The sequence below is a fragment of the Colletotrichum karsti genome, assembly GCF_011947395.1.
Source record: "Colletotrichum karsti strain CkLH20 chromosome Unknown Scaffold10, whole genome shotgun sequence".
Lineage (NCBI taxonomy): Eukaryota > Fungi > Ascomycota > Sordariomycetes > Glomerellales > Glomerellaceae > Colletotrichum > Colletotrichum karsti.
The window spans coordinates 604,295-619,239 of NW_024065910.1; the positions used below are offsets into that span (position 1 = coordinate 604,295).

Below are 14,945 nucleotides of genomic sequence, written 5' to 3' on the forward strand. Positions count from 1 at the left end.
AGAGAGCTCAAGCATGAGCATTGCAGCTGCTATCATGACAAGATGATGCAGCATGAAAGGGTGAAACGCTACAAGAAGAACAATATGTTTGTCTTCGCGAAAACAGAGAGTAGTAGGTCAAAGAGCAACCCAGAAACCAATTGACTTCTTTGATAGTCCCCAATCTTAGCCGCTCTTAAGCGCTGGAGCTCTAGCTCCTCAACCCCGCATCCGAGCCACCGACGCCGACAGCTCTGACAAAGCTGCCTTATCCGGCCAACCAGCCACACGACAACACTCACGACATCAATCGCTGACTCCGGTGACCGGACTACTTTACTTCTCATCTTGTACACCAACATCGAATCGACACGCACGCGACACCTCCTGTTCTAGAGACGATATTGCATTCGGGCTATGGTTCCCTCGCAGGGCATCCTGCATCATGCCTCTACCCGTCAGGCCATCGGCGATGGCCTACACCTGCGCGCGCTGCTTGGTTCTATCCCATGCTAGGCGCGCCTTCTCCGGCTCTTCCATCGCACGAGTCACACCGAGGCGCACCCAAGACTTCAACTCTGGCTTTACGAGTAGCTACGATCCGACCGCCGACACCGGGCGCGGGCCCATGTTTAATAAGAACAGCTTCGGCGTTCCGCAGTTCTATCCCCGAGATCTGAAGAAGCGAGTCGACGATTACGTCGTCGGTCAGGACCGAGCGAAGAAGACGATATGCTCTACCATCTTCAATCACTACCAAGGTGTGCGAAGAAGGAGACATCAAGATCATGAGGAGAAGAACCTCAGGGAGAAGGCCCAGAGGCAGCGTTATGCCCGGGATAGGGATGTCCACCCCGTCCAAGGTCAGCACGGTCGCCACTCTGCTTTCCAGCGCTTTGGGGCTGATGAAGAATGGCCTGAAGATGACTTTCCTGGCCATGCTGAATCTACGCAGCATTTGGACGAGGGATACAGCTCGTCGAGCGGTTTCGAGGCTTCATATCTGGCCGAGGAGCCCGCAACCCCGCCGCAAGTCAAGATTGACAAGAGCAACTTGCTCCTCATCGGTCCTACCGGTGTCGGCAAGACGTACATATTAGAGTAGGTCCATCCTGCCGACCTGTTGTTGCGCAATCTAATTCCGAGCAGGACTCTGAGTAAGAAGCTCAACGTGCCGTTCACGATAGCCGATTGCAATTCCTTTACCCAAGCCGGTTACATCGGACAGGACGTAGAAGCGTGCATAGAGCGATTGTTGATCGAATCGAACTACGACATCAAAGCTACCGAACATGGCATCGTCGTCCTTGACGAGTTCGACAAGCTGGCCAAGAGGGAGAGCATGAATGGGCGAGACGTCGGTGGCGAGGGCGTGCAACAAGCCTTATTGAAGCTGGTCGAAGGCTCCAAGGTGACGGTGAATGTCAAGGATAACCGCTCCTCGCGATCCGCCTCGCCGATTACGACCAACTACACATCGTCGAGCTCGACGTCGGCCCCGCAATCCACACCGCCGCAAGGCAAGGTCGATCAATACACCATCGACACCACAAACATCCTATTTGTTTTCTGCGGCGCCTTTGTTGGTCTCGACAAGGTGGTTGTGCGAAGGGTGTCCAAGCCGTCTATGGGGTTCGGCTCCGAGCTGCGCGCAGCACAGGGACTTGCCGGCAACAAGCACGCCATCCCACGAGATCTGTTTTCGCATCTGCCACACGTCGACCCGGAAGCGCCGGCGTCGGCGTATACGCCTCTAGATCTCACAACTCCGGTAGATCTACAGGCTTTCGGGTTCATACCCGAGTTGATCGGTCGCGTGCACAATATCTGTGCTCTCAGCCCATTGTCGCTGAATGACCTGTTCAGGATCTTGACAGAACCCCGGAACAGCTTGGTCGCTCAGTACACTGCGCTGTTCGAGACCTACCCCTCCCGTTTATACTTTACCAAGAAGGCATTGTACGCCATCGCCGAGAGAGCGGCCAAGTCGGAGACTGGGGCCCGCGGTCTCAAGATGGAGATGGAGAGAGTTCTTGCCGAGCCCATATTCGACGCTCCTATGCCGTATGTGCTGATCACAGAGGCCTGCGTCCGAGGGACTCGAAAAGCAGATTACTGGGGCAAGGACGGCCGCTTCGAGTTGGAGCGGCGGATTGAAGAGGAGGATAATGGGTCGCCGGCCCCGGAAATTACTTTTGAGCAGTATCGGGAGGCTGGTCAGAGCGGCGCTTGAAAGCCATGATCTCGTCGACGGTTGTCCGTTTGGAAACATATACCTGTCCGGTACGGAGTTACGGAGTAAGATGATCTAGTTAATATAGCGATGCACGCATTTACTGAACTCACAGAGCTTAGTGGCCCGTCAATTACAATTCACCTAAATTTTTCATATGCTGTAGATATAGGTTGAGTCGTGGTCAAGCAATAATCAATATAAATGGTTTTGCTGAGGTGATGCTGCAGAATGTGAAGATGCAGTTCCGCTGTCGGCGGAAAAGCTCGGCTCGGGGGCGGACTTGGTGATGTTCGGAGGGGGACCATGAGGAGTCGAGTCGATGTGGTGGGCGCTCGTCACCGGGGAAATCGGGGACACGTAAGGGATTGGGAGCGCCGGCACCTTGAGTGCTGGACCTCTCTCTTTTTCTTCCCCGGGTGCCTGGGGCTGCAAGAATTGCCAGGAAAAGGATCCAACATTTGCGACATTCACCCACAGTACCCACGCTAAGTGGAATCTCTCAATTTTTGGACGGCGGCCAACGGGACAAGAAAAGCTTCCGGTCATTTGCTGGGAGTCTAGGACTTGGAGGACCTGAGGCGGGAGGCATCGAAGCACTGAAGAGCGCTGTTGTCGTGCTCTCCAATTGAACCCGAACGTGGACCCGGTGTCTCCCGGAGGGACAAAGTAGGCCAAATCGGGACTAGTGCCACGAGGTAATTTTTCCTGCTCGATATCCGGTCACGTGATGACCCCAGCAAAGCTCTAACCGACGAAGCGTAGATTCCGAGCAAAACTGCTCACTTCTTCCTAAGTCCTCCTCCAACACCCAACCATCACCTCTCCACTCCCATCCGAAGTCGCCCTTTTTCATCTGTCAAGATGTTCAAGAGGTTGGTAGCATCTTCCTGATCGACTTTATGAACCGTTTCGCGTTCAATTGGCCCCAATTGAGCTAACCGTCCCCGAATAGCGGCATTTCCTCCTTCGCCAGGGCGGCTCGCCCTTCCTTCGCGGCGAACGCTACCCGCCACGCCATCAGGCCTTCCACCTTCAGATTCCCCGCCAGCAGCAGATTCGCCTCTACTGCCGGTGTCGGTGATGGAAAGATCTACCAGGTACGCGATGCCTTGGCTACTCCCTTCCCTTGACCCGAGGGCCATGTCGGTTGCTGACAATAACACTCCTACAGGTCATTGGTGCCGTCGTCGATGGTTCGTAAACACCGAGAAAACCTTTCATGGGGCATTGCCCCCATCGCAGCGACCTCGAAACTAACCTAGAATGCAGTCAAGTTCGACACTGCCAAGCTCCCCCCCATTCTGAACGCCCTCGAGACGACGAACAACGACCAGAAGCTGGTTCTTGAGGTCGCGGTACGTACCTTGACGGACACGAGAAAAATATCCGCGGCAAAACTCGGGCATCAACTAATGCGTCTCAACAGCAACACTTGGGTGAGAATGTCGTCCGTTGCATTGCCATGGACGGTTAGTATTCACATCAGGAAAACTTTTTCCGCGCTCAAACTCACTCTTCGCCAGGTACCGAGGGTCTCGTCCGTGGCCGCCCCGCCAAGGACACCGGCGCTCCCATCACCATCCCCGTCGGCCCCGAGACTCTGGGCCGTATCATCAACGTCACTGGTGACCCCATTGACGAGCGTGGCCCCATCAAGACCACCAAGACTCTCCCCATTCACGCCGATGCCCCCGAGTTCATCGACCAGTCCACCACCGCCGAGATTCTCGTCACTGGTATCAAGGTCGTCGACCTCCTCGCCCCCTACGCTCGTGGTGGAAAGATTGGTCTCTTCGGTGGTGCCGGTGTCGGCAAGACCGTCTTCATTCAGGAGCTGATCAACAACATCGCCAAGGCCCACGGTGGTTACTCCGTCTTCACCGGTGTCGGTGAGCGTACCCGTGAGGGTAACGATTTGTACCACGAGATGCAGGAGACTTCCGTCATTCAGCTTGACGGCGAGTCCAAGGTCGCCCTGGTGTTCGGTCAGATGAACGAGCCCCCCGGTGCCCGTGCCCGTGTTGCCCTGACTGGTTTGACCATTGCCGAGTACTTCCGTGACGAGGAGGGACAGGATGGTGAGTTGTTTTTCGCCAGACGCCTATCGAGATCGCTCGACTGACAGATTTCCAGTGTTGCTCTTCATTGACAACATTTTCCGTTTCACCCAGGCCGGTTCCGAGGTGTCTGCCCTTCTGGGTCGTATCCCCTCTGCCGTCGGTTACCAGCCCACCCTCGCCGTCGACATGGGTGGTATGCAGGAGCGTATTACCACCACCAAGAAGGGCTCCATTACTTCCGTCCAGGCCGTCTACGTCCCTGCTGACGATTTGACTGACCCTGCCCCTGCCACCACCTTCGCTCACTTGGACGCCACCACTGTCTTGTCCCGTGGTATCTCCGAGTTGGGTATCTACCCCGCTGTCGACCCTCTTGACTCCAAGTCTCGTATGCTGGACCCCCGTATTGTCGGCCAGGACCACTACGACACCGCCACCCGCGTTCAGCAGATCCTCCAGGAGTACAAGTCCCTTCAGGATATCATTGCCATTCTGGGTATGGACGAACTTTCTGAGGCTGACAAGCTCACCGTCGAGCGTGCCCGTAAGATCCAGCGTTTCCTGTCCCAGCCCTTCACCGTCGCCCAGGTCTTCACTGGTATCGAGGGTAAGCTCGTTGACCTCAAGGACACCATTGCCTCCTTCAAGGCTATTCTGTCCGGTGAGGGTGACTCTCTTCCCGAGGGTGCCTTCTACATGGTTGGTGACTTTGCCTCGGCTAAGGCGAAGGGTGAGAAGATTCTGGCGGAGTTGGAGAACAACTAAGCGACTCGCGACGAGAATACCAAAAAGCGTCGAGGGGTGGGCATATAGCCTGTGTATAGAAGAGGAACGATGGAATGGGGTGGTTTCTTAGCTCAATCCAAGTCTCTTTTGTGAGCTGTGTAACAAGAAATCTACTTAATTCCTCTTGTAGTTGAGAGAATCTCCTTATTTCTTCAAACACTGTCCCGCCTCGAAATATTCCATGCTGCCAAGTCCCATGTGATGTGTGAAGTTGCCTAGGAGTAGACGGACTAGACTGTGCAATCTCCAGTCTAAGTTGGCCCGTAGGTACCGCCTCCATGGTGTGTGCTATCCGAGGCGTCTTTTAACGTCCGCCCAACACATGGGTATTTCTCAGTATATAAACCTGATTGAGTCTGTTCTAATAAGCACTCCTGTCATGTTTTCTGTCCCTGAGCTAACTAAGTAAGTAGTTCGCTTCAAGACCGCCCTCGTCTGGCATGCTCAACTTCGTCTGGTCGTCTGAAGGTTACACACGCCCACTGCTCCGAGCCTAGGGGGCCAGCAAAAAGGAAGGCTGGACAATCTAGGAATCGAACCTAGGACCTACCGCATGCGAAGCGGTCGTTATACCACTAAACCAATCGCCCATTCACGGCCTCGAAGGAGGCTTGGTGCGTCGTTGTTGGGGAGAGCGGTGCGAGCAGAGAATATGAAGGCGTTTGGTCTTTGAGGGGGTGTTGGACGGAAACGGGATGGTGTTGTCTCACTCACGATGTTGGCTGAGTGAGAGTGAGTGGCTGGAGTTCGGTTCTGGTGTTACAGAGGCGGGGAAGAGGAGGGGGGCTGCAATTGGGGTTGGGCAGGTGTCGTGGGGTTTTGTTGTGTGACGTTCGCTGGTATGCATTTGGATGGCTTTGCGTTCTGCGAGGGAACTTCGTGAAGACGGGTTTTGAGGATTCAGAGATAGGTTATGCTGGGTATCACCGGATTGTCCGTTGTATAGTCTACGAGGTAGGGTATCGGCATTTCCTCATGCTTTGTGATTTACATTGAGGACTATGCAGCCGAAAGAGGAGCAAGAAACTGATACGAGCAGTAGGATAGAAGGAACAAGTTGGGCAGTCACGAGAGGTTTTATATGGGAACGTCTCCTGGTTGAATAACTTATGCTTGAGAGGCACTTCATCGTGCGTCTTGAAAATCCAACTTATTCAAGCACGAGGTAAGTTTACAACGACACACGGTTTCGTAAATGTATTTGCGGCTAACTGTTCCAGCTACATCAAAGCTTGGTCGTCATCGTGTTTTCCCACCTCTCTCCTATCGAGCTGCCGCGTTTGGGTTGAGATATACATCGGTCCTGTCAAGGAGCATCTCCTCCTCGAATTCATCACATGCAGACGACGTCAAGCATCGCAGAGATTCCGCCACTTACAATGCGGTAGATTTCAAATTCTACTGCCAACTGCATGAGAAGTTGTCCTTGAACAGGTATTTGTCATGCAGAGCTCGTTGGCGGAGTTGACAGCTGCGCCAATCGCCAAGCGTTATTCCGACAACTCTACGCCATTTATTGACTTTTTGGACATAACGACTGAACTGCTGGACCCCTTGGCTACTGTATTCGGGGCTTAGGTGCGCTGCTCTTCTCTTTGAATAGATCAGGCTGCAGGTGACGGGTGACCACTCTCATGCAGCCTGATCGAATAGCCTGGCTGTTGCTGCTTTTGGACGGGCAGATCTGCACACAGCCTGATACACCGTGGGACTTGGGCTGTACAAGTTTGGATCCTTCTTTCCTAAATATCTGCCTAACGCCGTTTCTCTCGAGGTTCCGTGAAAGTCTCACATCCTTCTCTCGTCAACACGGCGCTGAAACACATTATCACTGTGTATCAGTGCCACCAGGACGCTCTTCGCAATGCGTTTCAACCCGTTTCTTCTACTCCTCCTACCTTTCCCCTTCACCCATGGCGCGAATACTTTCCGTCGACCACCGGGCCCAGGCCGATCTGGGGACTACAGAGATAACCCGGTCTATACCATTGGGCAGCAGGTCGACTTCCAATGGGACATGGATCACGATAATATCGACCTGATTTTGACCCAGTCATCTCCTGAAAGGGATCCATCCGTCAACTTATTAGGTGAGATTTTCTCGTGCCGCGACTACTACTTGGTTCTGTGAACGTCGCTTACCTGGGACCCAAGAGAACACGAATGTCGTCAGTCACCTTTGGACGGTCAACCTCGACGGCCTGGCCTTTCCGGCCTGGTATGATCCGAAGCTGAGCCCCGTGTACTTTCTGCGTATGGTGGAGGCCGGGACGACTGGGGGAGGGACAACCTCTCACTACTTCAACATCACCGAGGCTGCTGTCTCTCCTACGTCGACGTCAGCGACGGGTACATCTACCCCAAGCACGAATACCGCTACTACCTCTCCAACATCAGACCCTGGCGGCGACGGTAATAAGGGACTTTCTGGTGGGGCTATAGCTGGAATCGCGATAGGTGCGACCTTGGGAACGATTGCTGTTGTTGGCGTGGTGGGCTGGATGGTTTGGAGACGTCTGCAAAGGCGGAAGCAGGTAGGGGCCGGAGCGGATGTCCAGGACAAGAATTCGTACGCAAAGCCGCATGAGATTCACGGAGACTCGCATGTACGATATGAGATTGGAACTTCGGACCAGGCGTATGAGATGCCGGATGGTTACAGCGGACGATAGTGGAAGGGATTGGGGCTGTCTGGGAGCAGACACTGCGTCGTTATTCAGTATATCTTGAAACTCTGAGGCGGATGTATTTCTGGTGGTGGTTTTGTTCAAAGAACTATTCCGTTCCTGGGAACAAGGCGTTGGTTTTCTCGATCTATATATCTCGAATGTTGTTCGTTTGAGATTGGACAAGTGACTTCTTGTAAAGATCGCTTTCTTGGACTCGTTTTATGATCCATTTGTTTCTTCCAGGAGAGTGTTCTACCGTCGCGTTGTACCGCATCGTACTCAACTCCCCGCGGTGTGGTAGAATTGCTGGACTCTCATGTTCGACATCCCTCGTACCCTCCCCACGTTTATATCGCATGGTTGAGGGCATTATACCTTAGAAGCACCGTCCATACCGAAATCAGATGAAAGAGAGCCCTCCGTATAGCTCGAATGCTAGTCTTTCCATATCTGGGACGCCTATCTTGACACTAAGTTTCGTACGCGACGAAGCCCTTGACAATTCAAGCTTGGCGATGAAGATGTCAGAGATACGGATTCCTCCATTGAATATAAAGATACCATGGGTAATGAGAAGACTGTCGATAGGGCGCGGTCTAATGTTAATTTCCATACACGTTCTTATGTCTTTTAATTGTCAGGTGATGCTGGCTGCCCTGTTTTTGTGTCCTGCAAAAGCTATGTAGCGCAGTCACAACATAGCTTCACTGACAAGTTTGAGTTCGTATTCAGTGACAATAGCGGCACGTCGTTTTCCTGAAACCAGAGACACAGCCCACATGGACGGGTTAACTTGTATAACGGCGGCCGGGGTCAAGCTGAATCTCATCGGTGGCCCTCATAACACCGAACTCGTTGATATGATGGACATACACCTTGTGCTCGCCCAGTCTCCAGCGTGCGGTCACCCCTGCGTGGAACAGCTTTTCACACTCTACAAGCAGATATCTAGGCTGGTATCACAGAGTGTCTCCGTAATATCACTGCGGAATACTTCAGCGCGGATGAAGTGGATGAAGGATGTGAAGAAGTCTGCTTCTACCACTCCTCCTGAAGATGAAGTTTGAGAATGCGTTGTGATCGAGTAGGTCGAACTGTTTCCCTCAGTGACTGCAGCAAGTAAAGACAGTGGTACTCAGTTGTCCCCAACAGCTCATATGGGGTTGTTGGGATGCAATGTCTGCTGGGAAGACGTGTTATATAGTCCGCGTGGTAAGGGAGCTCCGTACTGTGTCTGAAGATGTTGGTATCGGACGGCTCAAGTTGTGGAAGTCTTGAAGGCGATTGACTGTATGCTTCGCCTGACCTTGAACGCCTCGTGTCGATATTGGGGTGCAAAAATGAGCGAACCCTACGTCTCCGGCCATTGAGGCAGCCAACTCTTCAGTCTTCCAGACCATTGAGGTCAGAAAACATATGATAGCCACTCCTCCAGAGATATGCCCATCACATGTGGGCCAATGTAATAGTATTAGCGCAGCCAAGATTCAGTCAAATACTCCATGGATTCCACCATCAACCTCACCACATTGGTTTGAAGCATTCCTCCATTGCAAAAGTCTCAGGGTATCGAGGGAGATTATCATGGGATCAATCGGCTGCAATATCCTATTCAAAAGCATTTGGCCTGTGTGATATTAACTAGAAGTATTCAATACGACAGTGAGCGTAATACTCGAACGAGGATACAACGGGACGAGATCGCCGGGAAGAAAACATGACTTACATTGAATCGTGTCCTCCTCACCACTCTCACAGATCTACGCGGAACCAACAACAAGAGCTTGTCTTTTCCCATGATCAGAACCCTCTTGATCATTTGAGCTTCACGGTGAATTTCCAGCACAGCTGCAGAAGAGACTTTGAAACTCAGCGAAACGAGGTTAAATACCCCTACTTCTACCCGAGCTTAGGGCCCGCTGGCGACAACAAGGAGGCCAGCCTATCTGCCCTGGACCCAAGGTCGGGTGGAATCATTGGCTCTGGCCTTGAGGCCGCTCTACTTAAGCCCAAAATAACAAGAGAAGCACACTCATATACAGGCGAAGGCAATGAGGATATGGCGCAGATTGTTTGCGAAAGCTCTCATGATAGACAGCGGCCTTAGTCTGTCAAACTCAGGCACACCGCGAGGCACACTTCTCATCAACCACGAGGTCAACACAAAAATAAGACGTGTAATCCTGGAATTTACTGGGGCCAGGAATATGTCAGAGATGACGCTGCTGGATAGCGGAACCAAGTGAGTAGACTATGTAAGTGACCGACCGGACGTCAACGAACACAAACGGGGTGTTGTTGGTGAACTCGTTACACCTCTGCCCCGGCAATCCACGAAATATATGAGGCAAAAGGGTTGCGTCCTCGTCCGATTCTAGTGCACTTGACTTTGACGAGGACTCCAGCGACTTTAAATAGGGGTGGGGTTTTCAAAAGACGCCAGTGGTTATAACTATTCTTTTACCCAAACTGTCCATGATTACACTGGAAAACCCCATGGACATAAAATTTTTGATAGATACAGGTCATCAGCAACCAATTGAGGGAATTGAGCTTCAGATTCGGGTGGCTGTATGTGATATCATCCACCTTGACAGCACAAACCTTTTCGGGATGCTTGAGTGGACAGGCAGTATGAGCAATCACTCGGGTTACTTTCTCAAGAGTATATAATACACGATGGGAACGCATGATGTTGTAGGCAACATACCAATCAGAGTGGTTTCCTGGATGTGGTTGAGATAAAATCACAATTTCGAATGTGAGCGCCCATCTTCGTGCATCCTAAGATCCACAGAACGGTGATTCAGATATCTTCCCAAAACGCTATTGTATTCGTCGTCGAATACCAAGACAACGCCGAACACCAGAACCGACGAACAAGTGGCAGACACAAGATGATAAAGTGTTGGAGCCCACGCAGGTCTTCATGGAAAAGCTTCGGATACATTAGTGCTCAGGAATCCCCGGATTTCATACTACCATCAAGATCCCAGCACTGTATCGCTGACGAGTAGGTACTGGACTGTAATTCTACGTTATATGTACCAAAAGAAGTGCATCTGTCCTTCGACTATTCCAACACAGTCTGCGAGTCTCATACCTTGAATAACGGGACTCTGGAGAGTCTGTGAACTGAACGACATTCCATGCACAGGAACCGTGACGCATCGAAAGCTGCATAGAATACCGGACCTCAGCATTCCGAACTCGCCAGCGGTCTCGAAGTCGGGTATATCTTCGCCGCGAAAGTCTGTATTCAGCACACATTGGCACCAGTGCAATCAGCGGCACCAGAAGGTTGGTAGACGATGCGACTGCGAGCTGGATGGGGGGTTTCTTACGGTTTGTCTCTCATCACAATACATCGTCAGCTTAGTCGTCCGTACCAGACAACCCAGACATCGCCGAGGTATCTTGCTGCGAATAAGACGGCCGAGGCAGACAATACTGGAGGAAGACGATGGATCTACAACCCACTCGAACTTCCTAGACGTTCGATCTCAGGGGCTCGTGGGCAACAAGTCTCTCGTTGTGAAGACAACAGAGGCTGGGTTCATGTCCCAGTCAACCCGACTTCGCATTGAAGCCTGGATAGCCAAGAGGCGTTTTGGAGGAATGCTTCTTTCTAATTATACGAGTATTTTATACAAATGAAAATGTAATCAGCTGCATCATACCAGTCACGCCAGGTCCTCCCACCAGAAAGAAGATTTCCCTCCTCGTTCATGCCGGTATCTATCTACAAGCACGTACACAAATCTTCCAAAACACCTTGCTGGCACAGATGCAAAACTTAGTAAGTGGCTGAAAGATACAAAAGAGACAGTTCCGGCGACGTGTTGCGTAGCTACAGACGCCAAGCAACAGTGCTCCAGCGAGACATCGACCTCGAGTCGATGTTGTCAAGATATTCGTCCGCATCACATGTACGCAGGTCACATTCGGGAAGGAATCCGTGAAATCTCATGTTACAGTCCACGATTCCGAATATGTCGGGGAAAACGGGGCAGGGCAGAAGCGGTGGACGGCAGAACGATGCGGTTGACTGATATGGACTCCAGTTCCAGATCGCGCTGGGTTCTGGAACATGGTTGCCATATGATCGTTGACCCACGTGCTTATCAATCATAATCCACGATGTCAGTGGTGTGTTTGCTGTCAATGATTCTGGTGGAATGGCGTTGGCCTTTATAGAACGCACATTTCTCCTGCGCGTCAGTTGGGGCAAGCTTCGGAACCAGCATCGATCACAGACCAAGAACGACGCAATGCAGATGCTGTGAATTGTGTCAAATATGCAGTTAATTACTGATGATGCTTCTACATCATATGGGTATCAGGAGTCACATGAGCAACCTTCCCGTGTCTCGCGTAGCCAATCCCTCGGACTCTCCAAAGCTCTCTCTGTATCTCCAAAGCTCTGCTCGTCGCTGATGGGCAATGCCTACAGCCTGTAGGCCAAGTCGTTAGATCCGATTACGTCCTTCATTATCATGTTCATCATGAACCTAAGCAGCAGTCGCTTCTTTTCCGTTCGCCTCCCCGTTTCCGTTATTCGCACTCGTAGCCGTGGCATGGTGGTGTTGACCTAGGCCGAGAACCCGTTGCAGGCTCTTTCTAATGCCCTTCCCGGCCCCTGCCTCATCGCCTTCTGCCTTTTCTCCCCTGCCCAGCAGGCCGAAGCTCATCCTACGCACGGCATTCTGCCCTTCGTTTTGAGACTTCTTCCTCCGTCGCACAGCGACGAGGCTAGGGTCGGCCACCGTTGGCTTCGGGGGCCACTCTCCGTCCCGCTTCCAGCCTACTACGCAAGCCCTGATCATATCTGACAGATTGACAGGGCATGATGGCGTCAAGGCGTGCACTATCACCTTCTCGTACAGGGAAATATATACCGAAGGAGTAATAGAGGCGCGCATTGGGTTTCCAGGGGGAAGCAGGGGCGCGGGTATGGGGATCAGGGTCTCGATCGGCAACGCCACCGACGCGGGTGATGCCGTCGACCGAGCGGACTCCTTCGACTTCTGTGCGGCAAGCTCCTTGGAAGCTTCTTTGGTAAGCTCGGAGCCGTCAGACACGACGGCCGAAGCATCGTTGCTTGGCCGCTGCTGCAGTGAATGCGGCGGCGACGCGGGCGAGGCGGCCAGCGGTGCCGGTGAAGGCTGGGACATGGAGGAGCGGAAGAAGAGGCGGCGGGGTGACAGCGGGGAGAATGTTTGCGTTGGAGAAGCGGGTTTGGCGCGGACGTGGACGGTGCGTGCGCCTGTCCAGGCATTGCGCCTCGCCTCGAAGCATGCCAGCCCTTCATTCCACTGCATCTCCTCTCGCAGAGCGCGCCTGCGCCCCGCGCGCTTCTCTGCGACGGAAGCCTTCACCGCAGCGCCGATCGCGTCTGGTGTGTCGAAGCGGAAAGGGGAAAGAGACAAGGGCAGAGGTTCCTCCTCGTCGGACAGGTCAGACACCCATTCCAGACGAGGCCTGAAGCGTGCCGGGTCTTCTGAGATTGTGCTGTAGACGGACTCGGCGTCGCTGCCGGACAGGTCCTCCTCCTCGTCGTCTTCGTCGCTCTCGACCGCGACATCGTCTTCGTGCGTGTTCGTGTCCGTCGCTTCGGGTTTTGGTTCGGTGGGTTCTTGGGTCTGCTCTACGGTTTCTTGTGCGGGCGCATCAGCGCCGGGCGCCGGCGCCGGCGTTGGTGCAGCTGCATTACCGTTCTGGGGCCGAGGAGTGATGACCGGGGGCCAGACGAACTCCCAATCGTTGCGAACCTTGGAGGCGAGGTACTTCTTAACGGCCTCCTTCTGCTTGAGCTTGTCCTTGCTGAGCAGGTCCGGGTCATAGTCGGGTAGATCCAGCGACAGGGGCTGCTGGGACATGGAATGTCGAAACTTGGACAGCGGCGAGCGTGGGGACTTGTAGATGTCTGAGAAGATCATTTTGGACGTCGAGGGAGAAGAGGCGGTGGTGGAGTGGTGTGGCTGGGTCTTGGCCTCGGGTGCGGCAGCGGAGGAGGAAGAAGGAGGAGGAAGAGAGGGAAGCATGGAAGGCCAATGTCTCTCTGGGTCGTGGGTCGGTTTTGTATTATCAGGATGTGCAAGTGAAGCTCCCGGGACAGCAGCCGTGGGAGTATTCGTAGTAATAATGTCCGCAGCTGGAGTAGTGGCAGCTGGGTCTGGAGTAGCTGGAGTAGCAATGGACTCCGTCTGCGGGGTGGGCTGGTGGTGCGGGTGATGGAGCGCGCCGGTTTCTGGGGTGGTGGCCGCGGCCGCGGGTGGCCTGATGGTGGCTTCCAAGGGTTCCAAGGGGGCTGGATGAATTTTTTGGTCAGTTATGATTTCTGGTCATGTAATTAAAAGACCAGAATGATCAGTATGTAATATGTGCAGTATGTGTGCTGTGCGCCCATAAGTCATGCATTGAGCAGTCCGGGGTATGGTATGGGATGAAGAACAAGAAACCGAGGCGAAGACGGGAGGGAAACAAAGTCGAGAGGGGGAGGTCATGGGCGTGCCACTCTCAGTCTCAGGTATCGTGTAAGGCAATAGTGACTCTGAGGTTGAAGAGGTGTGTTGGCCAAGCCGGTCCAGAACCTTAGGTTGCTTAATGTCTCCTCCTCCTCCTCCTCCTCCTCATTAATGTCTGTCTCCTCTTTCTGTGTTTGGGGGAGGGGAGAATGCAGGTAGGTGCAGAACAAGAAAAAAAGACGGGCGGCATAAAAGATGTGAACAAAAGAGGTAGAGACAGGCAAGATGACAAGCTGGCGAGGCTAGTGGCCCTGTGTTTCTGTCACTCACCTTGATCTGATGGACCAGGAGCGGTGTCGTTGTCGCCTGGGGCAGAAGCAGGAGCAGACATGGATGCAACAGCTGAAGGATCTGCCGTACTTGCTGCTTCTGCCGTTGCTGAAGATGGCGCTTCGACTGGCGATGTAGGCGCCATGGCTTGAGAGACGGATAGACAGAACAAAAGATGTTCTAGCCTACTCTGAACCAAAATAATGTACAAGTGCCGGGCTAACAACCAAAGGATCACGAAAAGGCAATTCTGACTCTTGCGCTCTTGTGGTTGGGATTTTTTGCCCTCTTTCTTTTTTTTCGCCCGCAAAACTTAAGCTCATTGGAAGTGCGAACCGCTTATCCCCGGTCCAGGAGCCATATTTTTTTCTTCGGGGCGGGCCACAGGGTTCCATCGCGGGTGTGTGCCTGCCATCCG

The 14,945-nt window shown here is 53.0% G+C and overlaps 2 protein-coding genes across 2 annotated transcripts; one reads left to right on the plus strand and one right to left on the minus strand.

Moving 5' to 3' along the window:
- Positions 1–424: 424 nt before the first annotated feature.
- On the plus strand, positions 425–5,040 carry CkaCkLH20_04026 (ATP synthase beta mitochondrial precursor; the record flags this gene model as incomplete). Its single annotated transcript, XM_038886745.1, has 8 exons — positions 425–1,080; positions 1,129–2,043; positions 3,168–3,312; positions 3,387–3,408; positions 3,485–3,570; positions 3,642–3,684; positions 3,739–4,293; positions 4,349–5,040. The coding sequence occupies 8 exons, from the start codon at positions 425–427 to the stop codon at positions 5,038–5,040; spliced, it is 3,114 nt and encodes a 1,037-aa protein (XP_038747995.1).
- Positions 5,041–12,241: 7,201 nt separating this feature from the next.
- CkaCkLH20_04027 (uncharacterized protein) lies at positions 12,242–14,588 on the minus strand (the record flags this gene model as incomplete). Its single annotated transcript, XM_038886746.1, has 2 exons — positions 12,242–14,040; positions 14,528–14,588. The coding sequence occupies 2 exons, from the start codon at positions 14,586–14,588 to the stop codon at positions 12,242–12,244; spliced, it is 1,860 nt and encodes a 619-aa protein (XP_038747996.1).
- Positions 14,589–14,945: the final 357 nt, after the last annotated feature.